Source organism: Phycomyces blakesleeanus (assembly GCF_001638985.1).
Source record: "Phycomyces blakesleeanus NRRL 1555(-) unplaced genomic scaffold PHYBLscaffold_12, whole genome shotgun sequence".
Classification (NCBI taxonomy): domain Eukaryota; kingdom Fungi; phylum Mucoromycota; class Mucoromycetes; order Mucorales; family Phycomycetaceae; genus Phycomyces; species Phycomyces blakesleeanus.
Genome location: NW_017265145.1, coordinates 704,446 through 730,844, shown reverse-complemented (window position 1 = coordinate 730,844; position 26,399 = coordinate 704,446). Strand labels below are relative to the sequence as shown.

Below are 26,399 nucleotides of genomic sequence, written 5' to 3'. Positions count from 1 at the left end.
GCCCCAGAAGAGCCAAAGAAGAAGCATCATCATCATCGTCTTGGCCATCGTTTAAAGGGATGCCAAAAGGAATCCCGGGCTTAGTTAATTAGTTAGTTCTTTAGATGCCTCATTTACCTTTTTATTATTATTTATTACTTATACATCATCTTCTTTCCTTTTCTTTATTTATTTCATATACATACCTTACCTACTTACCTTACTTTTACCTACACACGTACTACCCTGTAATATAGTCTCTTTCATTCCCTCTAAACCATGTACAACTTCTTTTCTCCCTCTCTTTACCTTTTTTTTTATATTATATTTTATTTAATATATATATATTTATATATATTACTTATTTGAACATCTTTCATTAATTCATCAATTCATTCATATATACACATTATATATATAAAAGAAACCAAACAAACAAAAAAAAATGTTTATAATACAATAAAATACAATAAAATACAATAAAAATAAAGCAAATATCATGTCTTTATATAAATTATATCGGAATTTACAGTTTGAGTCTGGATTCTATCAATTGCTGAATTTTATCTAATGCAGGCCCAACAGCTGCCTTGCCTTGGTTCCAGTCTACTACCAATGGTCTCTGCAATACGCTTGGTTGGTCATGGAGTAACTGCTGAGCATCATAATCAAATGATTGATTTTCTGTGGCAGTTGTACTAGTTGTTGAAATCATAGGTTTCCAATCTGGCTTTCCACCTCCAAGATATTCTGCAATCTGCTTCAGCTGGATAGAAGTAAGAGGCTCCTGCAGATTGTCCTGCACGTCCACTCTGTACACATCCTCTCCGGATGGTCGTTTCTGCTTGGCCTGAAGTAACCGAAGAGCGTTCTGGGACGCGTTACTGCTTGGATTGTGGAAAATCGAAAGAATTGGCAGGGTCTTTGGTGGGCGAAAAGACATGTTTTAATGAAGTTTTTTTTTAAATAAATAAATAAGAAGAAGAAGAAAAGGGAAAAAGAAGCGAAACAGATTCAAGGGCTAATAAACCAAGGTTTACATCATCATTTTATACTTTAATCCAATATGTATATATATGGGTACGTGGGTGTTTTTTTTATATATTTTATATGTACGCATATATTGGTTAGCGGAGATACTTCTTCTTTACCTGTTTCTCAAGTCTTTTGAGTTTCAAGGCATCGTCATATTCTTTTTTTTTTACAGATATATTTCTTTCCTTGTCTTCTGCTGTCTTTGTTGGTATATGCATTCAAGTATGTGCGTATGGGAGGGAAAGACTGTGTATAGTAGGTGCCTGCGTGTGCGTAGAATTTTATTAATTAAGAGGAAATATATACATATTAGTAAATAAAATTAAATAAGAAAAGCTACTTATAAAACCCTTTTTGATTTCTTGTTTTTGTTGGTTGATTCTTTCTTCTTGATTCCTCTTCTTTATATATATATATTCTTTACTTTACTTTACTTCTTTTACTCCCCTCTCTTTACAGCCATTCTATCTTATTGTTCTTGAGTCAACATGATTCCTTCCGTTGTCAGAAAGACTGTCAAGGTAAATAAATAACAATAGATATAAAAGCTCAACCTACAAAACAAACGCATTGACACTACAATACACTGATGTGCTATGATGTGCTATGATGTGATCTTTGTAGTCTTCACTGCCTTTGGTATGTCTCCGGGCCCAACAGGCTTCTTACTCTACCGGAAAATGGGCTTCCCAAAAGGTTCCAATGTCAAATCTAGAAAACCACTATATCAACTACCAAAGAATTGCAGACAATCTTGAAGTAGTTCGTAAAAGGTGAGTCTTGACATCACAATTAAATAATATATATATAAAAGTGATATAAAAGACATTGATGATGATTATGATAGATTGAATCGTCCTTTGACCTTGTCTGAAAAGGTAGTCTATGGGCACCTAGACGACCCTCACAACCAAGAAATTGTCCGAGGACAATCGTACCTCAATCTTCGTCCTGACCGTGTCGCTTGTCAGGACGCGACTGCTCAAATGGCCATCCTTCAATTCATGTCGGCCGGACTGCCGAGTGTGGCTGTTCCCACAACCGTTCATTGTGATCACTTGATCGAAGCCCAAAAGGGCGGCGAGAAAGATTTGAAGCGCGCAATTGACGTGAACAAGGAGGTCTATGACTTCCTTGCGACCGCGACTGCAAAGTATAATATTGGTTTCTGGCGACCAGGGTCTGGCATTATCCACCAGATCATTCTCGAGAACTATGCATTCCCCGGCGGACTCATGATCGGCACGGACTCCCACACTCCAAACGCAGGTGGTCTGGGCATGGTGGCCATTGGTGTTGGTGGTGCCGACGCAGTCGACGTGATGTCCGGCCTCCCCTGGGAGCTCAAGTGCCCAAAGGCAATTGGTGTCAAATTGACCGGAAAACTCCATGGCTGGACATCGCCCAAGGACATCATTCTCAAGGTGGCCGGCATTCTAACCGTCAAGGGCGGAACGGGCGCAATTGTCGAATACTTTGGTGACGGTGTGGACTCGATTTCCTGCACTGGAATGGGTACCATCTGCAACATGGGAGCTGAAATTGGCGCCACCACTTCTCTGTTCCCTTACAACGAGCGGATGGGTGACTACCTCAGGGCCACACGGCGGTCCGAGATTGCTCAATACGCCAAAGCATTCTCAGACAATCTACGTGCTGATCCGGATGCCAAATATGACCAAGTGGTCGAAATTGATCTTGACAAACTAGAACCCCACATCAATGGACCTTTTACGCCCGATCTTGCAACCCCGATATCGAAGTTCAAGCAGGCCGTCAAGGACAATGACTGGCCGGCCGAACTCAAGGTTGGCCTGATTGGCTCGTGCACCAATTCGTCGTATGAGGACATGACCCATTCTGCGTCGATTGCCCAGCAGGCGCTTGACCATGGCAACAAGGCAAAGTCAGAGTTCACGATCACGCCTGGCTCAGAGCAGATCAGAGCCACGATTGAGCGAGATGGCATCATGGATGTGCTGACAAAGGCTGGCGGTATGGTGCTGGCCAATGCGTGCGGACCTTGTATCGGACAGTGGGATCGTGAGGATGTCAAGAAGGGTGTCAAGAATTCTATCATCACATCCTACAATCGTAACTTTACAGGCCGTAACGACGGAAACCCTGCCACGCATGCGTTTGTCGCATCTCCCGAGCTGGTGACCGCAATGGTGTTTGCTGGCGACCTGACCTTCAATCCACTCAAGGACTCGCTGACCGGTGCGGATGGAAAGCCGTACAAGTTTGCAGCCCCAACCGGTGATGAACTGCCACCAGATGGCTATGATCCCGGACAGAACACATACCAGGCCCCGCCGGCCGACCGGTCAAAGATCGATGTGGCCGTGTCGCCGACATCAAGCCGGCTGCAGCTCCTGAAGCCATTCAAACCCTGGGACGGAAAGGACATCTTTGAGATTCCGATTCTGATCAAGGCCAAAGGTAAATGCACGACGGATCACATTTCGATGGCCGGACCCTGGCTCAAGTACCGTGGCCATCTGGACAACATCTCGAACAACATGCTTATTGGAGCCTTGAATGCCGAGAACAACGAGGTGAACAAGATCAAGAACGCGTTCACTGGAAAATACGACGGAGTGCCAGAGACTGCACGCGACTACAAGGAGAGAGGTGTGAAATGGGTTGTGATCGGAGACGAGAATTATGGCGAGGGATCTTCGCGCGAGCATGCAGCGCTTGAGCCCCGGTTCTTGAATGGAGCAGCCATCATCACAAAGTCGTTTGCGCGTATTCACGAGACCAATCTGAAGAAGCAAGGCATGCTTCCGTTGACGTTTGCCAATCCTGCCGACTACGACAAGGTGCAGCCGACCGACAAGGTGGATATCCTTGGCCTGACTGACTTTAAGGAGGGCAAGCCTCTGACGATGCGCCTTCACCATGAGAATGGCAAGACTGAGGATATCAAGCTCAACCACACGTTCAACTCTGGTCAGATTGGATGGTTTAAGGCTGGATCTGCACTCAACTTGATGAGAGAGAACACGAAGAATAAGAAGAATAAGGCTTAGTTTTCTTTGAATATTTCTTTATTTGGTTCCTGTTTTCTCAATATATGTTTCAAAAGCATATTTATGTTTGATAGTCAAATAAATAAATAAATAAATAAATAAAATTATCATCAAGCTTCCTTGTATTTTTTTTAATACTTTATTTAATTTGACGTGCATTTGAATGAGTATGATTGCTAATACTGTGAATGTAAAATGTGGCTGATATTTTCAATATAATAATAATATATATATAAAAAGAGAGAAACATAAATAGACAAAAAGGAAAAGAAAGAAAGAAAAAATAATACGATTTCATACTGATCTTGCATATATAAAGAGATGTGTGAGAATTGGCGGGTGAGTAGGTGAAATGGTGAATAAAGGGGGGGGGAAGAGTATAAGATATACAGTTACATTACGCAGGGCTTCCTTTCACTGCTTAATAAAAAAAGAAGAAAATAAAGGGCATAGTGATAATAGATGAATAGTAATAATAAGCAAGAAACATGAGAGAGAAATAGAATAAAAGCTGGCCTAATCCAAGAGAGAGTGAGAGAAATAAAGAAATTGAAACAAATGAAACAAATGGATTTTTTTTGGAGGTTTTTTTTTTGTTTTTGGTAAGGGAATACTTTTTTTTTGGTTCTTTGTACTGGGACCAGCCACAAGAAAGGAAATATTACGGACGAGGATTATATTATGGTCTAAAGATATGACCGTGTTATTATAAAGCCACACAATTCTCCCACTCTACTACCCTTATTACTACTTGTTACTTACCCTTTTTTTGTTGGTTTTGGTGTGTCTATATGTACAGTGCTATAATACACAACGGTTGCAATAATACCAGCTTATTAGACAAGCAACAGTCAACTAGATGATAGGAAAGGGCATCTCTGGGCGGTTCCTTGGATTACACAACGGAAAATAATCATAAAACGCCATTGCAACAGAGTCTATATAATAAGAGAAAAGGAACATTATTACACATACTCTCTCTCTCTCTCTCTTTATCACGTATACACCATCTTGCAAAGAATAGGAAATTCCAAAACTTACCAAAGGAGAAGGGATCTGTTTTGTTTTGTTTTCTCACAACGGTATAGATGCGGGTATGGGTGTGGGGATGTGTTTGTGTTTGTGTTTGTGCTTATGCGTGTACATATATGCTTGTAATGTTGTACGAAACATATCAAGCTTTAGCAGCAACGACAATAGAGATGTTTGGAGGAGGAAGAGAAGGGGGGTCTGGTATCAGTGACAAGTGCTTCTACATGGTTCCAAGATGTTCAATATCTGCGTTAGAGGATGTGTTGTGCATGAATAACGCTGCTTTATCTGGTGTACCTTGTAGCGACTGATATTTTGTATTCTTTTGTATGTACAGTATGTACAGTATGTACAGATATATGCAGTATGTACAATATTTACGGTATATACAAGTAATAAGAAAATAAATAAAAGAAATGATTCCAAAGAAAAAGAAGAAGAAAAAGAAGAAGAAGAAGAAGTGAAATAGCTAATGAAGAGAATATATAATCAGAATATAAAATTGAGGACTTTTTCTTTTGTGTGTGTGTGTTTTACATAATTCTCTGGTCTCAAGCGTGTTATTATTATTTTTATATGATGTATCCGGAAAGTCAAACAATAAGTTGTACCAAGTAGGAATTTGATGTCCCACACGTTCGAGAAGTGAATATAAAGTGTTTCATGTTCTAAAAATATATGGTACAAAGCACTGATAAATCAAGTACCGCATATTCAGTATGTATTGTCACACAAGCATTGTATAGGTATGTTACTTATTTCATTTATTTGTTCGTGACTACAGAATATACAGCAAGCTAGACACTTTGTGGACCCTAATGAAGAAGAATTTAGTCTTGAAACAGTCGATACAATATAATATAATGCAAGAAACAAGGACCATAGCAGCATGTTCCAGAGATGACACACAAAGCAAGGACGTTTGAGATTGTGTTAATAAGAAACGACTTGGGATTACTGTGATATTAATCAAATCCAACAGAGTTTTATTTTGTGTATCAACCGTTTAAAATATAAAAGCCTAAATCTAAACGACCTTTTTCTTTCGCAAAGACCATTGTTCTTAAGCAAAGAATAGAAAACGAAATATTGGGTTTGTCACTGATTTCAGCCCAGAATCAAAAGCTCAGGTATACATATAGACATATTATGAGCATTTGATCAACCTGCCAAAAATAAATAAATAAATAAATAAATGTCTCACCTTTGCAGTGCGTTTGAATTCAATGAGGATCAGAGGGAAACAGTTTAGTGTTTAGTGTTTAGTATTTTGTTTTTTTTGGGCCGACCGATTGACTGACAGGGCAGTAAACTTCGTCCAAATGTTGTAAGGTTTGGCTGCTCCGTTTGGCTCATTGTGTATTTGGCTTTGTCTACACAGGTTAATAATAGGCACGGATTATCCTTGCACCTTGTTAGATGCCTCTAAGAGCACTTACCAAGTGCTTCTGAAGCATAGTCACTAACAGCCACTAACAGCCTGATTATTCACCCAAAAAATTCACTAGTACAATTGGATTGATATCAGGAACACATGGAAAATGCAAATAGCACTGATGGGTCAAGTTCCTCCTAATCTAATCTAGAATAATCTTTCTTTCCTCCTAATTGAAAATAAATAAATGTGCGGTTCGGTTTTTCTATCATTTATGAAATATCCTGTCTTGACTCCTTCTGACTTAAATAACAAATGTTGTAATTTTCTCTTTTGCCCTACTCATTCAGAGAACGTTAATAAATCTGAGCCTGTCACAGCTCCATACAAACCAAAAACTTCTGTCTTGAATTATGTTGTTTTGATCCATCGAGGTGCCACACAAACGTGGTATTTTAGGTGGTCTTTCTTTCTTTACTGCAGCAGCTTCTTTTCCACTTTGATAAAGAAGACAATAATATCTGAGTATATATATAAATTAGTATACAGGCTTATTAGATTCAACTAAAAAAAAAAAACAAAAAAAAAGAACTTACCCAATAGCAATTATAAGACTATTCTTTATTTCTTAGTCTTAGTTTTTTTTTTTGGCTGTGTCACTTTGTGTTTAAAAGAAGAGGGCATATAAATATATATATAGAGTGAGATATAATACAAACATGTCCTTCTATTGTGTAAGTCAAAGGAAACCAAAACTTTATTTTATATTATATTTAAAAGTCGTACGGTTGTACGGCACAACTATAACATTTTTGGTTTTGAGATCTTGTTCGGAAATAGTAATCTAATCCTGAAACGACACTCACGCACACACAGAGATACACACACAGAGAGATACATGCGCGCGTACTTCCACCGCCTTGTTCTTTATTTTATTTTATTTTATTTTATTTTTCCATTTTTCTTGCTGTGTATTTTATTGGGGAATTTCTCTCAAAAAGATAATAATATTATGGATTATGTATTGGTGCCAATTTTAGTCTGTGGAAATTCATCTAGTTCAACAACTTCAGTTTCTAGGGACGTACGGCCAGCGTGCGTCTCACAAGATACTCCAGTCACATAACATTCAAGATCATCATCATCGAGTAGTAGAGGTCGATTAGAGTCATCTTTAGCAGCATATAGCCCTTCTCTACTCTCCCTCTTTGTCTTTCTCCTCTTCTTCTTCTTCGTGTTTTCTTTCATCAACTCCCTAGACATAGACCCCGGCATCTGCACTAGAACTGGCATTGTCATTGGAATCACAATTGACATGCTATCCTTTAGCCTGCCTAGACTCTTCCTCTGGACCCTTTCGGGGACAGTAATAGAGTGTCTGATCACAGTTTCAGGTCTATCTGGATTTGCGTCTGTGTCTGTGTCTGTGTCTGTGTCTGTGTCTGGGACGCTATCCTCAGATACCACATCTTCAAATCGATAGAATCCTTTGACACCCTCGCCAGAATCCTCAATCTCCAGTTCGTCTGGCCCAATCGACTGGAATTCAAGTTCCCCTTCCTGCCCGGCTAGCTCTACCCTTGAAACTGTCCTCACACTCTTCTTTCTAGTCAGCTTACTTGCCGTGATCTTCTTGCCAAACCTGGCACGTCTGTAGAGATGCGGCAAAAGATGCCGTACGCGTTCGTGCACCATTGGAATCGGAAGTTCAGCAAATAGGGCCGGATCTCTAAAACCATGTCGGTTTGAGTTTGTTTCTTTTTTTTTATGTTGGCTGCCTTGCTCGGAATTGTAATAATCCCATCTTGCTTCTTGATCAGACCACACATCATTATGATTATGATTATGATTACGATTATGGTTAAGGTTCTGATTAAAATTGCTTTTATCATTTGGATCTTGATAATACACATGAGGATCAAAGTATCGACGGCAGTACAACTTGAGTAGGACAGTAAAGAATGGCAGAGGGATCAGTGCACTCGACTGTCCAACTGCACCCTTTAGGTTTAGTACACCAATCATGACCAGCTGATACATGACTGTTGATATCAAAAGGCGGTTGATCAAAACACGCCAGATCTGACCTCCAGTCTCAACTGGGGTAACATAGACATACCTAAAAAGAAGTACATACATACACATAAAAAAGGCTATTGTTGTTGTTGTTTTTTGTTGTTGTTCAATACTTTACATCAGTAGATATCTAAATACCATTGTAGCCAGCATGAAGTAAAACATCGTGAATGGCAGTACAAGAGGTGCAATGACCGAATACATCAATCCGACCGTGAAGAAGAATAAGAGGATGTTGTAGTAGAGAGGATAATCAAACCCAATCGGAACTGTCATTTCTCTCAACTGACGCGGACTTGGTTTGGTGAAGAGTTTTCTTGAAACACCAATGGATACACATGTACACACACAAAAGAATATGAATGTATAGATATAATGAAAAAGGAAAGAAAAGAAAGTTATTCTTAAACACATGGCAAGTCTTTATATATACATATATTACCCCAGTATTCTATAATGATAGTACTAGTAGTAGTAGTAATGGCAAAGCAAATCATACCTTAGTGTCACCGAAATAAGACCAAATATCTGCGCAAGGTCCATGACAACACCAAGACCTTTGAGGGATACATAATTGACCCAGAAAGTCGAAACATCTTTTATATATATTTACATATATACTTGAAATAAGGAATCTTTTTTTTTTTTAAAAAAAAATAAAATAAAATAAAATAAAAGGAAACTCTCTTTACCGCTTAGATTCTTTGCTACCTGTGTCATATTACTGCCCATCGTCTCAAAGAATTCCTGGGCTGTGAGAGCCCGATTGTCTTTGGCGGCCAGTTGTATCTGTGCATACATGGCCAACAGAACAGACGAGACAGTAAAGACAAACAGATTGTTGACCATAAAGAACACATAGAGTTTGGATAGCACTTGACGGTCGAGACTTGTTTCGGTCAGATAGCCTTGTTGCTGAGATAGCAGGCGGAGAATTTTGGGTAGAATCAGAAAGAAGATGGCCATCACGACAGGGGAGAACCAGGAACTCATGAGTGACACAAATGTAGAGTGGTTTTGGATAAACAGATCTGCGTCTGGAAACAGTCGAATGAAGTTCTTTACGTTCGAGGATGCCGACAGAAAACTCGAAGGAATGAACCACAGAAAGGTAAACACATAGAACACAATGCTGCCGACCACACGGCGACTGTCTCGGATATGCTCATTCATTGCCAGGTTTGACCAGACAAGGTCCTTGGCCGGAGGAGCCAGTTCGACACGGGGCTTGGCTCCCTGAACTAGTCTGCGGGGTAAGCTGAGCAAAGGTGAAGAAGGGGCCGAGAGTCTTTGGGCAACTGCATGGGCCATGAATGGTTTTGAAAACACAATCCAGCCATAGTTTGTAGTACGTTTGTCCGAGGCCGTGTCTGATCGTAGCTGAGTTATGGCTTGGCGGAGGGTTTGTATTCGAGAAGAATAGTATTCAATTGCGTCTACTTTTTGACCACGGCCAAACCACTTTGTTCTCATCATTGGTCTCTTACGAATAGGAATTGAAGTATTATTATTATTATTATTATTATCATTGTAATTATAATTGTGATCATAGTTATAATTATGATCTATAATAATAACAGTAAAGAAAATTTCAAGCATGTTTATTAATCAGAATTATAAGAGTACTAATACTAGGACTAGTACTGATTTGATAATTATTACTATTATTGTTACTGTTATTAATGTTAGGTTTTTTTTGTTACCTTGAAGAAGATGGTTAGACAGCAAGAGCTCTAGTTTGCGAACAGCTTTCTCGTGCTCCTCGACACTTTTTGTGAGTTGGCTGTCATGCCTGCCAATTGATGCGTGCAAGAAAGGGAAGGGCAGGTCCATGCTTGTGATCCAGTTTCCTAGGGCTGTGTCTGACTGCATGGCGGCCGGTACGTTGAGAATCATCAGTGTCCTGGCATGTGTGGCCTGTTGGTAATCTTTGGTCTCGAAATAACTCTTTCGAAAAAGGACGTGAGCTCGATAGTTGTAGAATATCGTACGATAGATGAGAAGAGAAAAAAGCCATGTCCCGACAGTGTGTGCCCAGTACCACGAAAGATTTCCCTCTGAGTGGAATTTACCGTCGTAGTAATTGATTGTCGAGATTGACAAGAGTTCGACACCCCAAAAACTAGGTGGCCACTCACTTGTTTTTTGTTTATTGATTATAGATATAAAGTAAGATCATCAAATGATCAAGAAGAAACTTGTTCTGTTTGTTAAATTATAATAAGGATAATCATTATTATTATTCTTTTACCCTGTATAAGATGTGGCAGCGACGTTGATAGGAATTAATACGCAAATGCCTACAAATGACATTGCATACAGCAGGTTCCTCAGCATTCGCATAAATCGGATGAACAAAATGGCGTCAAAGCCAATTTGGTCTAATAATTCTTCGTCTGATGCCTTCATTACTGGCCTTATCCAGGCAAACATGCCTCTTTTGATGGCTGGTGGTTTTTGACTATTATGATATTTATTTATTAATTAATATAATTAATTAATTTATATTGTATAAGTAAGTAAGAAAGTTTATGGTTGGTTCACCTCTTGGTTGCATATTTATACTTTGGTGCATAGACCACTGAAATGCAAATAGATATATATATATAATTGGTTGGTGTTGTTGAAAGCGTTGTTTTTAAAAATAAACAATAGTTTAGCCGATGGTAATGAACACAAAGATTATTCTTATTCTTATTATAATATAATATGATTTTTTTTTATGTACAAGAGTTATTCGGCCGTAGAACATTAAAGACCATCAATACACCAAACGATATCCCAATGTTGATACCCAATTGAGATGCCATTCCAGTCAAGGACAGTTTGGAGTCCTGGGACTGTCTTTCCAGATCTGTCAATGAAGACATACAGAACAATGAACAAGATCTAGAAAATGGAAAGAAAGAAAGAAAGAAAGAAAGAAAGGGAAAGAAAGAAAGGTGAATAAATAAATTAATAAATTAATTAATTAATTTTAATGACTATAGAATACTAATGCTCTATATTCTCCACCTGAATCGCCTATTAACCTCCACTGGTCATTTTATACATTGTATTGTGACACAATACTTTTTATATTATTATATGAATTCTATCCCAAGTAGAATTAGGCCACATTATTTCTCTATACAGAATTTTATGTTATATATATATATATATTACGTATATATAGTATAAGAATAACTATTCTAATAATGATTTTCAACATCTAATGTATATATATATATATATATATATATATATATATATTGTAATTCGTTCTTGGTTACAAAGTTTCTTATCTAGAATTGCGCACGGTCATATATATATTTCGTACTGCTACAACTATACTATTGGTACCATCACTAATGGTGCTATCACTAATGGTGCCATTACTGCTCCTTATTATCATTACTGTTCTATTTGAATTTTGAAACTATTGTGCTTATGCTTATACGTATATCAAATTGCCTTTAATTATATATTTATATTGATTTGGCAGGTTCAATTGCACATTCAGTGACTGTGGTGTAAAATTAGGCTTTTTCTTTTCTTTTTTGCTTAAAAATATGTATATAAATAAAATTTCTAATCTGCTTGTGTATTTTCGTACTTTGAATTATTATATAAAATAAAATAAATAAATAAATAAAAAAAGACTTTATTAAATTCATAATTCATAATTCATAATTCATAATTCTTCTTCTTCTTCTTCTTTACTTTACTTTACTTTTGTATATCTTTTTTGAATCAAGGAATAATGTCTCGTCACCCTCATGATGTCGATGAGGATTCACCATTGATCGAAGGATCCAATTCTGTAAACGGTTATCGTTCTACTTCTGCTGTTGGTGGCAGTGGTCCTGAAGACGAAATAGAGACAGTCGAGATACATTTACCCGATGACGAGGATAACACCAAGCATATTAATGAACCCACCATTGAAGAGGTTCTTGCCAAACGTCTTGGTGGAGCATCCCTAATCACAGTTCTTTGCGGGTAAGACATTCATATCAAGTGTTGTAATCATTTTCTTTAAGAAAAATTAACCTTTTTTCTCTCTCTCTATTATCAGTCTTTGGGTAGGTGTCACCCTGGCCTCTCTGGATTCCTCGATTGTGGCAACCATTTACGCTCAAATCGGAACAGAATTCAAAAAGTAATAGTGACTATTATAACAAATCTCATGATCCAAGAAATATTGGCTTCTTAACCAATGCCATATACATTCTTTTGTATATAGGTCAAACGAAATCATCTGGATCGCAACTTCCTACATGCTCAGTTATACTGCTCTTCAACCCCTCTGTAAGAACCAAATATAAATTCATAGCCTTTTTGAAACCCGGATAAACTAAAATTAAATCAAATTAAACTTTTTTTTCTTTTCTTTTTTCAGATGGCCGAATCTCGGATGTATTTGGTCGCAAGACAGCTCTGATGTTTGCCTCTAGCGTATTCTTTATCGGTTCGTTCCTTTGCGGTGCTGCCACAAGTCTCTGGACTCTGGTGTTTGCTAGAGCAATTGCCGGTATCGGTGGTGGTGGTATCAACACCATGACAACCGTAATTGTTAGTGATCTGGTTCCTCTCCGTGAGCGAGGCAAATATCAAGGCTATGGTAACATTGCATATGCAGTAAGTTAAACTTGGACTCTCTCTCTCTCTCTTTTTTTTTGGTTTTTTATTATTTGGGTTTGGATTCCGAAAAAAGAAATACACTTTGCTGATCATGAATATTATAATTTTTTTGGTTTTGGTAATAAAGGTTGGTTCTGTTGTAGGTGCACCTCTTGGTGGATTCATTACAGATAACTTTGGATGGCGTTACTGTTTCTTCATTAACCTTCCCCTGATGCTGATTACCATCTATGTTGCGTCCAGCCTGATGTCGAACTACAATCTCGAGGAGCAAGACGTTACTTCGAGCCTTGTGGAGAGAATTAAGAAAATCGATTATATCGGCGCCGCTACAATCGTCCTCGCGGTCGTTGCCTTTTTGCTGGCCACTTCTTTGGGTGGAAACTTGCGTCCATGGTCCGATCCATTGGTAATCGGGTGTCTGGTCAGTTCTGTCATTCTTGGTATTCTATTCTGCTACGTTGAAGCACGAGTGGCCGAAAACCCTCTGATGCCCTACCACATCATCTCGGCACAGACTCCCCTGGCATGTTCTTTCGTCAACTTTTGGACTGTGATGTGCTCCACTGCCATGATCTACATTGCACCTCTCTTCTTCCAGGTAAACCACTTGAATGCTTTTTTATTTATTTATTTAATTAGTAATAATTACTAATACAATTATTTCAAATTGTCTTGTTATGTATAAATTATGTTAGGGCCTTTTGGGTTACAGTTCTACTCAATCCGGTGTGTTCTTCTTGCCAAAGGTCGCCTCGGTCTCAACTGGCTCCGTTCTCTCGGGAGTCTACATGTCCCGCACAGGTGAATATCGCACTTTGACAATCACCGCCGCATTTGGTTCGCTTGTGTCCATGCTTTGCTTCTGTACCTGGAACCCCTCTACATCTGTAACCTTTATGCTCTTGACCTTGCTTATCGATGGTTTCACAATGGGTATTATTATCACCACTGCGCTCATTTCAATGTTGTCTTGTGTTGGACAGAAAGGTATGTTTTACACTTTATATACATAATACACTACTACTACTACTATTATTATTATTTTTCTTGCTGGTATATTTTTGTGTTCCCCAGACGGCTAATGTATTTTCTCGCACTTTGTGTACCATTGACTGCATGCGCTTTCTATTTTATATTATTTTATTATGGCTACAGAAATGGCAACAATCACATCCATGTCATATCTTTTCCGTTCGGCCGGTGGCGTAATTGGAATTTCTGCAACCTCTGCAATCTTCCAAGCCGTGGTCAAGAATCGTCTTACAGAGCTCATCACTGGTCCCAATGCTGCAGAGGTAAATAACAATAATAGATATCTATATATCTACTTACTCTTTTTTTTTATTATTTATTTATTTGCTATTCAAAACAAAAACAAAACAAAATTACCATTAGTACATTGAAATTGCTCGTAAATCAATGACCGAGGTCAGAAGCTTGCTTCCTGTTGATGTGTTGGATATCGTGCTGGACACCTACCAGATTGCTTTGCGATACTCCTTCTTCTCGTGTGTCATTATGGCTTTGTTGAGTTTCATCTGTAGTTTCTTTATCCAAAGATTCGAATTAGCCACCAAAATCAAGAAATAAGAAAAAGGATATATACTCACACACACACAAAAGAGAGAGAGAGTGAGAGAAAAGGATCAAAGGCAAAGAAACAATATATCATTAGTTTGGATCTAACTTACCCTTTACATTACCTTGCCTTTTCACTTGCTCACTCACTCACTCACTTGAAACATACATTTACATTTACACATTTACACATACATATATACATGCATACGTGCATACACATATACACACACACACACACACAAATACATAACACATATTTCTCTTATTATAATTTATTTATTTAAAATAAATAAACAAACAAACATGAGTGTGTATAAAACATGTATAGCTTATTCAATATATCAATTCAACTATTATTATTATTTTTCTCTCTCATAAAGAGAAGGACAAATGAAGCAATTATAAATGGAGGATATATGAAAAAAAAGGAAGGGAGAAATTTAAATATTATATATATATATTTAAAGGAGGAGGAGGAGGAGGAGGAGGGGAGGGAAAAAAGTAAAATTTGTGAGAGAATTTCCAAAGTAATATTAATACATAAAGATGAAAGAGCATGACCACCAAAAAATTATGAAAAAAACAATCAAACAATACTATTACTAACTAGTATTAATAATTGATGACTGGCGGGTAACATGTTTATATAAAAACAGGATTTCGTAAAGTTTAAAGACGCCATATAAAAACAAAAAAGAAGGCTTTGACTTCTTTAAGCCAATCAAGTATGTTTGGGTGTGTATCTTTGTAATACCAGGCATTTACTACACAGACGATCAATTACATCAAGAAAATTTTTTTTAGATAAAGGGGGTATGAGGGAGAAAAGTATCTAAATAAATAAATTATAACCATAGGATTTTCATTAAATAAAATGATCTATCTATCTATATACAAGAATTGCCTGGTAAATTTGATTTTGACCTTTAAAGAAAGAAATAGATATTTTACCTGTAGACTTGCATTTGCTTGAATGTAATCAATATACTCTCTACGTAATCTGGCATACTGTATCATGCTAATGGTTTAGAGTTATAATCATCATAATCAAAAGCATATTTTTCTTTATTTCAGCTACAATTACTAGTTTATTTAATAGCTGAATTCAAGTTCATATATGCTCAATTAGAAACTAAAGCCGTCTGGTATCAAGCAGTAACAAAATATAGACCTATAAACATGTATTGAAACCATTGTCCCCCCTCTCTCTTTCTCTCTCTTTCTCTCTGCCCTCTGCACTCTGCCCTCTCCTTCTCCTTCTCCTTCTTCTCCTTCTCCTTTTTTTCCCCACCCTCAAAAGAAGAAGTCTTGGAAGCCTTGGGTGCAAATGATAGCACGGACAACAAGAAACATATTAAATAAATAAAAGCCAAAGCTTATTATTATATCAATTAAAGAGTAATGATACAAAATTTGGTTTCTACTAGATATAGCAATAGAATAGATATATCCTGTTTATCTTTTTTTCTTAAAAAAGAAAGAACGAAATAAAAGGTCAAAAGAATAGAGATAATACTTTGAGCATCTCATGTCGATCCTTACGATTGTTCAGTAAAATAGCAAACCTTGATGAGATACAAAGTAGACGCCAAATTCAATACCAAGAAACAAGAATAAAGGAATAAACGAATGAATGAATGAAGAAAAAAAAAGAAGTAAAGACAGTCAAGAAAATGGAAATAATACACGAGAAAATGTATCTTAGGGAGTCTTGAAAATAAAATAAGCTATTTTATCACCAATCTTATTATTGCTATTGCTATTATCGATAATGACTAAAACAATAAAGAAGTATCCAAATAGCCAACTAAATAGATAGATAGAAAGGTCAAAATGGTATTGTACCTCAAGAACCAAAAACAAAATAAACGAATAAATAAATGCGATTTCTTCATTATTTACCATCTGTTTTTTTTTATTTATTTACATCAACATACATACAAAATATACAGAATATAAATCATAAAGAGCAATAAGCAGGTTGAAAACAAGACTCCAAAAAAAAGAAGAATAAACTTATGGATAAATATTATCTTGGCAGTAAACATGTGCTTAATTTACATTTTTTTTGTGTATGTGTTTATGATGTAAATTGTATTGTTGTTACCATGGTTATTAATATTATTGATATTACTGTGTGTAAATAAAATAAAATAAAATAAAATAAGAAAAAGGAGAAAGAGTATGCTAATTATATATATAAATATATAAATAAGGGACTGTTTGACCTATAGACAAGTGGCAGGTACTCTTTCTTTTTGGTCCACATGTTTTCTTGTGGTATTCAATCAGATACATACAGACAATTATATTTATATGTGTTTGTAGAAGTTTAGAGCCGTATAAACTGGTTGATAAGGTTTAAGGATAAACAACTTCGATGGTTCAAAGTGCGCCAAAGAAAATAATAATGATAGTAATAATGATGGTAATAATGATAATGATGATGATTAGAATAAGAGAGCTGCCCTCATTCAGGGGAGGAGGAAATAAAGATTCTATTGAGAAGAAAGGAAATTTGAACCAGTAAGCGATACACACTTGGCAGGGTGAACAAACGAAAAAAGAAAGAAGGAAATATTATATATGTGTATATGTGTATATGTGTATGCGTGTATGTGTGCGTGTATGTATATGTAGAATAGTAACAGAAATAATAGTGATAGTGATAGTGATAGTGATAGTGATAGTGATAATGATAATTATAATCAAATAGCAATTGAATTGAAGTGATTTGAATTGAATTGAAGAAAAGAGAGAGATAATAGTAAGGTGTACATTTAGACTACGCAGGAGTTATCGTAGAGGTGAAAACTCGTGTCATAGTGGCAATCGGTCGGTGTTTTAGAAGCCTGGGGATCAGACTGGATCTTCAAACCTTGTAGGCCTTGTAAGGACAGTGAGAATCCTGAAGAGGAAGACGAGGACGATGTCAAAGACAAACCAGACCCAGATGAAGACGCCAAAGAGGACATCTGAGAATTGTAAGAAGGTGCGGCTGACGTCGAATGGGTCGGCACAGGAGGTAGTTTGGACAGAGGTGGCGGGAAAGGGGGTGATCCCTGGGCAGTCGACGGAATACATGGCAGGGTGTAGATGTCAACCAGACTGTAGTTGTCCTCATCGTCCGTAAAATCCGAAATGTAATCCAACAAGGTCTGTGACATTGTTCCAGGACCGTCCAGATTAAATGAGGCTCGCAAACCATCTTGGCCCGGTGGCAGCAGTTTGGTTCCAGGGTATAGATTTGGATTGCTATTCAACAGGCTCAAAAGGTCAAAGCTGTCTTGGCGTGTAAAGGTACGGCAGCGGATGATAGAGAGGCGCAACTCTTGCAGAGAAATGCGACGGGCTGGATCAAGACAAAATAAACGTCGCAATATCGGTGTCAGTTCGTCTGATATACAAGGAAGAATCGTCTCAAAAAAGGTGTGGGGGCTATTGACAAAGGCCGCAAAGGTCGGATCGTCCATCGATGCTCTTTTCCAAGGGTTCCGTCCGGCCACAAAGTTTACCAGAATCACACCAAGACTCCAAATATCGTTTTGCTTTGTATCATAACCCTTCATTTTCCCAAAGCTCTGAAGAGCACTACCCTGACACTCTATAATAAAACAATTTTTTTAGATATATAGGATATAATATGTGATAAAGGGTCAAATAAATTAAGGGTTGCTTTCTCTCTTTTGGTGGGTTTAGCAGATTCTTATATATATATATTACCTGGAGAAAAGTAAAAGGTGGATCCACAGCCAAACTCAGTAGAGGTGGCCTGTGGAGTGGCCAGACCAAAGTCTGCTAGTTTTATATGCCAGTCTGGGAACATTAGGATGTTTTCTGGCTTCAGATCTCTGTGGGCAATATTATTCTGGTGACAATGCTGGACGGCATCGATGATCTGGAGAAAGATATGTCGAATCGCATGGTTGTTTCCGACTAGACCGTGGTGAGAGTGTGTGATGGCTCCAAAGAGATCGCCTTCTGAGGCATATTCGAGTATGATAAAGGTAAGATCGGCCTCGTGAACAATCTTTTCAACCGACAGAATGTTTGGGTGACCCGACAGATGGGCCTGGATATCTACTTCGTGGCGACTTGCTTTGAGATTTGTGAGAAGCTTGACAGCATAAAGACGATCTGAATAAATACGACGTCCGAGATAAACGATTCCATATGCACCGATGCCCAACAGAGACTCAAGCTGTAGTGAGCGGTCATCAATCGAAGTCTGCAAAAGGATCTGAGGGTTTTCTATAATGGCCTGGAGAGTCATGATGAATTATAATCGAAGAAGAAGGAAAATAATAAAAAGAGAGAGAGAGAGAGAAGAAAGAAAAATTAAATTAAATAAATTAATAATAAAACGAAGATAAAGGTGTCAGGATGAAAGTTTGAATCTATTTAAATAAATTTTAGCATAATCCACTGCCCTTGCGTGTATGCGAGCCTTTAGAAATAATCTGGTCTGTCTTGATCTTTAATCCCAGATCTCTCCTTAATTCTAGTACACTAGAAAATTGCCATGTACTTGGGTCAATGAAAGGACCTGTTTATGCTTCCATCTATATATTTCATATGTACAAAATACCTAATTTAGTCTACCCCTGCACACAAGGCGCTAGAAATATAGGAAAAATAAAAGTAATACATACATACCTACCTACCTACCTACCTAACAATCTTCCTACCTAATTCTCCTTGTTGCTTGGAAAAGGGCTGTGTGACAACCTTATCTTTTGCAAGTCGTCTTTCTTATATTTCTCAAGTAAAATAAAAGCTTACTAACAAATGGCCTTTGTTCAAACCAACTTCCTTTTAAGTAGCCCAGACATACCTTTGGAATCTTCGTTGTCACACTGCTTCCTACATTCTCAAGGGTTTCCAAATCTTCCCCTCTTTATATATATATAAAAATAAATATAATTTATGAAAAAAAATAGCCCTGAATTACTTACCAAATCAATTTCCCCTTTCGCATATAAACCTCTTTGATTTTTCTTCTTTTGAATATATGTTTTCCTTTAGATACCTTTTCAAGCAAAGAACTCTACAATATATTTGTTTAAATAGCAGATTATTTACCGAGGACATGGTTCTGGGGCACCTATTTCTTATAAGATATCCTGAAAATTAACTTTTATATATAATACTTTACAAGACCAGCCTTGAACATTCTCTATTTTCTCTTTTATATGTATGTTTTGGTAGAAACTATACAACAGTTCTGACAGTCAACTTTAGGGTCAAGGTGTAAGAGTATTTTATTCTTGATATATGCTATTTTCAATAACAGTAAGAAGGATATATGTATAATATAATATAATTAGTGCTAATATATAAATATTTAATAACTCAAAGGTATTAACCGATGTTATAAATCAATAAATCAATAAAAAAAGAGGAAGAAGTTTAATATGTTAAAATAATGAAGGAGTGCATGGTAATTGGTTGAACTGAAATAAATTCTTATAGCCTTTAATCTATTTATTGATATTTTATTTTATTTTTCATATAAAGATATATAGACATATTTATATTTAACAAACAATTATACATTTACTTATCTATTTATTTCTTTATTTATTTATCTGGTTTCATTCAATACTTCACTCACTAGTTCCTTTTTAGTCTTCAAACGAAATAAAGACTAAAAAAAGAAGAAGAAGTAATATAGCCCTGATGATCAAGTCGATTTAGAATGAAGCATTAGACTGGAAATAGAAGCCAATAGACCTGATAAATGGTCAATGTCCAAGTATTTATAGCATTCATAAAATATTTCAATTCAGTATACTTTTCTTTCCCTTTCTACACACAGATATAGATATATATATATAATCGTAAAGATTTGTACTTTAATACACAATCGAGGATCGAGAAATGGCACAATTTAATAAACAACTATTGCCACCCCATGTTCTTCAGAAAGGTAAAATAGCAAACAAAGAAGCAAAGAAGAAAATCAATAAATAAATAAATAAAAAAGGACAAATTTTGTGCAAGATGATTGTTTTAATTATAGATAGTGGACATTATGAGACGTGGTCTTCGTCATGACATTAGAGCTTCATGGTGTGATTAAAATACATGTGGCTACATGCTGTCAATATGTGAATATTGGTATAATACATACACATACATGTACATGTACATGTACATCTACATGTACATATACCTACATATATACATATATAGATACAGAGATACATAGATAAAACCAATTACTAAAAGCATATTTGATAAATATGTAATACACACATATATACATACATGTACATATATAGAATTTATAATTATTAATTATTAATATTATTTTGATCAAATCTTCTTGTTTTTGTAATAGAAATATAGTTTACTAGGTAGATAACCAATTGACAGAAGATACAGTTTATTGTACAATTAATCTCACACGCCTTTATCTATGAGTGCAGCTTTATCACCTTGGTGCATGTCTCCAAGGAGAAACTTGTTTTTTTTTTGTTAAAAAAAAATAAAGCTTCATATAAATTTCACTCACTTTACTGCTATAATGTTTTTAGACTATAAAACCAATCTTAATCTTAAAGCAACAATATCCACAGATCAATTGTTCAATAAATACTGTTCAAACAAAAATTATACCGGTGAATTTGCGTAAATTTATGTGATTAATCTTATCATTTTTCTTAATTTAATACAATATAGTAGTCATATAGTAAAATACGCTATATATATATATATATTTATGTTGTTTTATATTGTTTTATATATAAACACAATCTGTGTTAATAAGCAATACAGATTGAATTTGAAATTACGTGAATGTGGGGGGATTTTTTAAAAAAAAATAAAGAAGAAAAAAAAGGCTTCAAATGGAAAAAAGAAAATAAACGTGATTGGGTTGCTGATATCAATGACCTCCAGGACTATCTGCAATCTCTCCGTCCTCAAGAGCATCTTCCTCCTCAGTAACTATTGTAGAAGTTGTCTTTGGCTCCTCAGACTTGGAAAAAATGTCTGCTCGAGAGAAAATGCCTGACTGAGCCTTTGTTCTATCCATATCCACCAACATATGTCTCTCCTGCTCTGATGTGGCGCCAGCCGAGGTGTCGATTGGTGAAGCCGATTTACAAGATGTCACCTCGCCTTCTTCTTCACTGTCCCCAGTGTTCTTTATAGGTTCACTCTTTTCAGGGCTATCGGCCATGATGGTATCAGCAGATTCAGCTTCAGTAATACTTGTAGTTGTAGTAGCAGTAGCAGGAGGAGAAGGAGGAGGTGGAGAAGAGGAAGTGGTAGCCAAGGGAGTAGTTGTAGGAGGATAAATGACATCAGCAGATGAAGCATTGGTACTATCAGCAGAATGAGCAGTAGTATCAACAGTAGCAGTTTCAACAGCAGCAGTATCACCAGTAGCAGCAGTATCAACAGCAGTAGTAGCAGTATCACCAGTAGCAGCAGCAGTATCAACAGCAGTATCAACAGCAGTATCAACAGCAGTATCAACAGCAGTATCAACAGCAGTATCAACAGCAGTATCAACAGCAGTATCAACAGCAGTATCGACAGTAGCACCAACAGTATCAACAGTATCAACAGAAGGTGTAGCAGTATCAACAGAAGGTGCAGCAGTATCAACAGAAGGAGCAGTTGTATCAGCAGAAGAACTGGCAGTAGTAGTATCAGCAACAACAGCACCAGCACCAGTAGCAGTGGCAGTGGCAGTTGCAGGAGTGGACGTAGCATTGGCACCAGTGGCAGCAGGAGTGAGTGCAGGAGTAGAATCAGCAGTATTATTAGCAGGAACATTTTCGAGCAAACTACTGATTATAGACGTTGCTTCTTCTGTTTGGACAGGAGCAGGCGCTGTTTCGGGTACAGCCACAAGTGCAGGTGAAGATGCAGGCACCGAAATTTCCATAGCCAAGGTTGGAGATGAGACCGAATCAGATGACTTTGCATTATCTGCAGTTGATTCTAATGACAGCTCTTTGTCGTCTAAGGTGTCGCAAGAATAGGAAATAAAGGTAAATAGAGATCCAGAGAGAGAGAGAGAGAGAAATGTGTCAGGATAATATATATATATATATATGTACATATATTGTGAGCCCTTGAAGAAGATTGGTTTTCTTACCTGATAAATCCATAGGCTCTGTCGGGTATTCACAAACGTTTTCTTCGGCCTTTTCTTGGGGTACATCCGATTCTTCTCCCTTTCGGACAGCCTCGCTCACACTCTCCGTGGTCCCATCGAGAGGCTCGACTTTAATTTCGTCCTCTTTCAGGGCTTCCTCGATCTCCATTTCTTCATCCCGAGACACCACAACATCCTCCTGTTTGGTAGTAGTCATCTCAGTATCGACATCCATTGCCCTCGATTTAGTCTTCTTTGTCGGTCTGGCCTCACTTCCATTGGCCCGGTTCTCATCACTCTCATCCCCATCATAGACCGAGCTGTCTTCCTCCCCATAATTCTGGTAATGTCTACTCTTTCTATTACCGCCCGATCCCTGTGCCTCTCCTTCATCAGAATCATAGAATTCATTGTCTGGAATGACCCGTCGGTCCCAAAGTGCCTCTACAAGCATAGTAATAATAATAAAGAATGTAAATTCACTTGTTCAGACCACCACCAGTCATGTATCCATTATTTTATTATCATTTTATTGGTTTGCTTTTCTTTTTTAGACTTACGAATATAACGATTATCCTGATCTTGTTCGTCTTCATCTTCAGACATATCACGGTCGCCAGGTACCTCTTTATATACAGATTATCGGTTGTTAATATCCGACATTCTCTCTTTTCTCTTCCATAATAAATAAATCAATCAATAAAGTCCTGCTTTTATCTTACCTTGCATCTGTACACTGGGCGCAAACATGGTCCGTGCCAGGTTTTCAAACACCTTGGTTCTAAAGTCGTGGGTCAGATATATTTCTCCCTTATCACTTTCTACTAGACATACTTTGTTTTTTCAAGGTACTCAGTTGTATTCAAATTCTCCATATTGCTTGGACGAATGTCAAGCTTATAGTCAGGCCCAAAATACTCATAATAGTCATTATACGGCATGTCTAAAAAAATTGACCAAAATAAAATCAAACAAGATAAAACAAAGCATTAGTTTCAATAAATCAGTCGGTTGCAGCTGTAGTTACTACTGTTGTAGTCCCTACTGTTAATATTATTGAGAGCTAAATATCGTAACAAATCTACCTGGTCCAACCTCTTGACCAACCACAACACCAGTTTCATACGCCCACGCGCGTGCTACATTTCGCATGGTGTATCCACCGCCTCCAAGAACCAAAGTAGGAAGATTGAATTTCTTGACAAATCTCACACAATTGGCATGACCTTTAGAAAGAAAGAAAAAGCAGGAGAATAAAATAATCCATTAGTTGCATTTCCATTTTTCTTCTTTTTAACCCAGTAATTTAAGAAAAACAAAACATCTAGCTCGATAACTTACCTTTCATAGATAAGTTAAAACAACCCAGTTTATCACCACTCAGAGAATCGCCGCCACATTGCAAGACAACAGCAGATGGGCGATACCACTCCATTACCTTTTCAATAACCTATTCGTAAATGATAAGTTATCAACTCATGTTGTGTATTATGAAATCCAACTCACAGGTTCAAATACGGACTGATAGCTATCATCGTCCACACCATCTCTGAGAGGAAAATTGACGCTATAGTATTTTCCTTTTCCAACACCAACATCCTGCACATAAAAGCAAATTAGCAAGCCATATAAGTTTTGTTAGTAGTGCCATGTAATGCATATATGTGGATATGTATCAATGAAACCATTTGGATCTACCTTAAGTTCACCAGTTCCAGGGAAAAACTCGCCATATTTATGAAAGCTGACGGTCATAACACGGTCAGTGGTGTAAAATGCTTCTTCGACACCATCGCCGTGATGAACATCAATATCAATGTACAGCACACGCGAGTAATATCTCAGTAATTCCAAGATACCCAACACAATGTCGTTTACATAACAGAAGCCGGATGCCTCTGCTTTTTTGGCATGGTGAAGACCTCCAGCCCAGTTTATAGCAATATCACACAATCCACGGTTCAATCTAGCAGCACCCTCTACAGAAATTAAATCATGACAACCCAGGAAATTCAACACATTTTTTTTTTCATTCATTCATTGGATTGGCTGATATTCTTTTTTTTTTGTTATTTTTTTTTACCCATTGATCCACCAGCGCTGAGACCACAATATTCAAAAAGTCCTTCAAAGATTGGAGAATCATCACCAACATTAACTATATTCAATAGTTAAGCCTATTTGTAAATTTGTGCACATACACACAGATATATATATATATATATAGCTGTAGAATTATCTTACATTTGGCTTGTTCCTTTTGATACTGTTCCATGTTCTCTGGAGTTACACGCGAGAGAAAATCGATATAGTCATCGGTGTGGAACTGAGTCATTTCCCACTTGTTGGCAGGCTTTGCTCTCTAGTCACGCCAAAAGACAAAGAGGAGAGGGAAAAGGAAGAGGTGGAGGAGGAGGAAGATTACGAAAACTGTGTTGGAGGATGCAGCTCATCAAAACTCACGTAGATCTCCATTTTTTTGTAAAGGCCATAGTTCATTACAAGACCATGGCACATTCTAATACGGTGAGGTCGCATGGGATGACCTGGTCCGTAATGGTAGTTTCCAACATTGGCTGGGTATCAAAGAAAAGAGAGAGGCATAGGTACAGGAACATACATGTACAGAATGATCATAAATTAATCAATTAGCCACATTCATCCTCTCATGTTTAAATTAAGTCAATTATACACGGTGAAATATTCACCCTGTAGTCTAATTTGTCGATTGTAATTATAAAAAACAAAAAAAAAACAGAAATAATGTATATAATGTATATAATGTATGTATACAAAAAAGATAGGTCTATAGTATATTACCATCGTAGAAATAGCAGACACGTTTCTTTGCTTCCAATGACATGTTGCTTTTTTTTTTTTAAAAAAAATAAATAAATATATATTTTATATAAATGTAATGAGGAAACCAACAAAGCCCAACCAAGTGCGGCCCGGCTATCCGACAAAGGGAGGTGAAATGGATCCTCAAAAAGTCAAATTTAAACGTCACATTAAAACCAAAGAGGTCAGTCAAAGAAACAAGGTAAGATATCAACTTTGTATTCTTTTTGACCACCCACTGTATCATGAATTTCCCAAGGAAGTCTTCAAAAAGAAGAAGAAGGGGGGGATATAAGAAAAAGGTAAATAAAGAAAAAGAATATAGCTAAAGAGTTGTCAAGAATATTTACGGTTTTAAAGGGACACATTTCTGGAAGCTTTTTTTAGCATTAAAAAAAAGCAGTTAAAGAACAATAAGAAAAGAAGTATTGACTAGTTGTACAAGATATAGGCCGAAATTTCTCTGAGCTTAAGCATATATACATATATGTATTTATGCTAGTAATACTCTTCAGATTTCTCAACTAATTGTAGCTTTTTATAGTGGGCATACATAAAGGATCTAATATTCAGCAGATACAGCACTGTATAAATGTATAGATCTACGGGAGTTTAATTGGCAATGTATACCTTAAATCTTGGTCTTCAAGAATAAAGAGATATAAGTTATTTATTCAGTCAAATAATTTCCTATGAGACATACCTT

At 36.9% G+C, this 26,399-nt stretch overlaps 7 protein-coding genes across 7 annotated transcripts; 2 read left to right on the top strand and 5 right to left on the bottom strand.

Annotated features, from left to right (window-relative positions):
• Window positions 1-298: 298 nt before the first annotated feature.
• Window positions 299-1,232, bottom strand: PHYBLDRAFT_187219 (hypothetical protein; the record flags this gene model as incomplete). The annotated part of the gene is made up of 2 exons (XM_018439350.1): window positions 299-901; window positions 1,131-1,232. The coding sequence occupies 2 exons, from the start codon at window positions 1,230-1,232 to the stop codon at window positions 506-508; spliced, it is 498 nt and encodes a 165-aa protein (XP_018290920.1). The 3' UTR covers window positions 299-505.
• Window positions 1,233-1,422: 190 nt separating this feature from the next.
• On the top strand, window positions 1,423-4,190 carry PbAcoc (aconitase). The gene is made up of 3 exons (XM_018443036.1): window positions 1,423-1,535; window positions 1,639-1,787; window positions 1,862-4,190. The coding sequence occupies exons 1-3, from the start codon at window positions 1,503-1,505 to the stop codon at window positions 4,047-4,049; spliced, it is 2,370 nt and encodes a 789-aa protein (XP_018290919.1). The 5' UTR covers window positions 1,423-1,502; the 3' UTR covers window positions 4,050-4,190.
• A 3,916-nt stretch (window positions 4,191-8,106) lies between these two features.
• PHYBLDRAFT_113255 (hypothetical protein) lies at window positions 8,107-11,402 on the bottom strand (the record flags this gene model as incomplete). Its single annotated transcript, XM_018428336.1, has 9 exons — window positions 8,107-8,234; window positions 8,310-8,575; window positions 8,651-8,848; window positions 9,032-9,128; window positions 9,258-10,014; window positions 10,207-10,654; window positions 10,784-10,993; window positions 11,077-11,113; window positions 11,261-11,402. Coding segments are annotated over 9 exons (2,283 nt in total), but the record flags the coding sequence as incomplete, so codon positions are not given.
• An 832-nt stretch (window positions 11,403-12,234) lies between these two features.
• Window positions 12,235-15,094, top strand: PHYBLDRAFT_187217 (hypothetical protein). Its single transcript, XM_018439349.1, has 8 exons — window positions 12,235-12,513; window positions 12,590-12,673; window positions 12,758-12,822; window positions 12,914-13,152; window positions 13,283-13,756; window positions 13,854-14,145; window positions 14,314-14,453; window positions 14,554-15,094. Exons 1-8 carry the CDS (start codon window positions 12,275-12,277, stop codon window positions 14,746-14,748), a joined length of 1,728 nt encoding a protein of 575 aa, XP_018290917.1. The 5' UTR covers window positions 12,235-12,274; the 3' UTR covers window positions 14,749-15,094.
• Window positions 15,095-18,185: 3,091 nt separating this feature from the next.
• Window positions 18,186-19,012, bottom strand: PHYBLDRAFT_113060 (hypothetical protein; the record flags this gene model as incomplete). Its single annotated transcript, XM_018428326.1, has 2 exons — window positions 18,186-18,343; window positions 18,463-19,012. Coding segments are annotated over 2 exons (708 nt in total), but the record flags the coding sequence as incomplete, so codon positions are not given.
• Window positions 19,013-19,240: 228 nt separating this feature from the next.
• Window positions 19,241-19,830, bottom strand: PHYBLDRAFT_65197 (hypothetical protein; the record flags this gene model as incomplete). The annotated part of the gene is made up of 4 exons (XM_018441410.1): window positions 19,241-19,301; window positions 19,412-19,490; window positions 19,522-19,634; window positions 19,769-19,830. The coding sequence occupies 4 exons, from the start codon at window positions 19,828-19,830 to the stop codon at window positions 19,241-19,243; spliced, it is 315 nt and encodes a 104-aa protein (XP_018290915.1).
• Window positions 19,831-22,445: 2,615 nt separating this feature from the next.
• Window positions 22,446-25,715, bottom strand: PHYBLDRAFT_177642 (hypothetical protein; the record flags this gene model as incomplete). The annotated part of the gene is made up of 13 exons (XM_018437911.1): window positions 22,446-22,716; window positions 22,853-23,296; window positions 23,413-23,478; window positions 23,575-23,633; window positions 23,687-23,795; window positions 23,938-24,078; window positions 24,194-24,302; window positions 24,359-24,451; window positions 24,551-24,831; window positions 24,936-25,010; window positions 25,097-25,214; window positions 25,316-25,428; window positions 25,673-25,715. Coding segments are annotated over 13 exons (1,920 nt in total), but the record flags the coding sequence as incomplete, so codon positions are not given.
• Window positions 25,716-26,399: the final 684 nt, after the last annotated feature.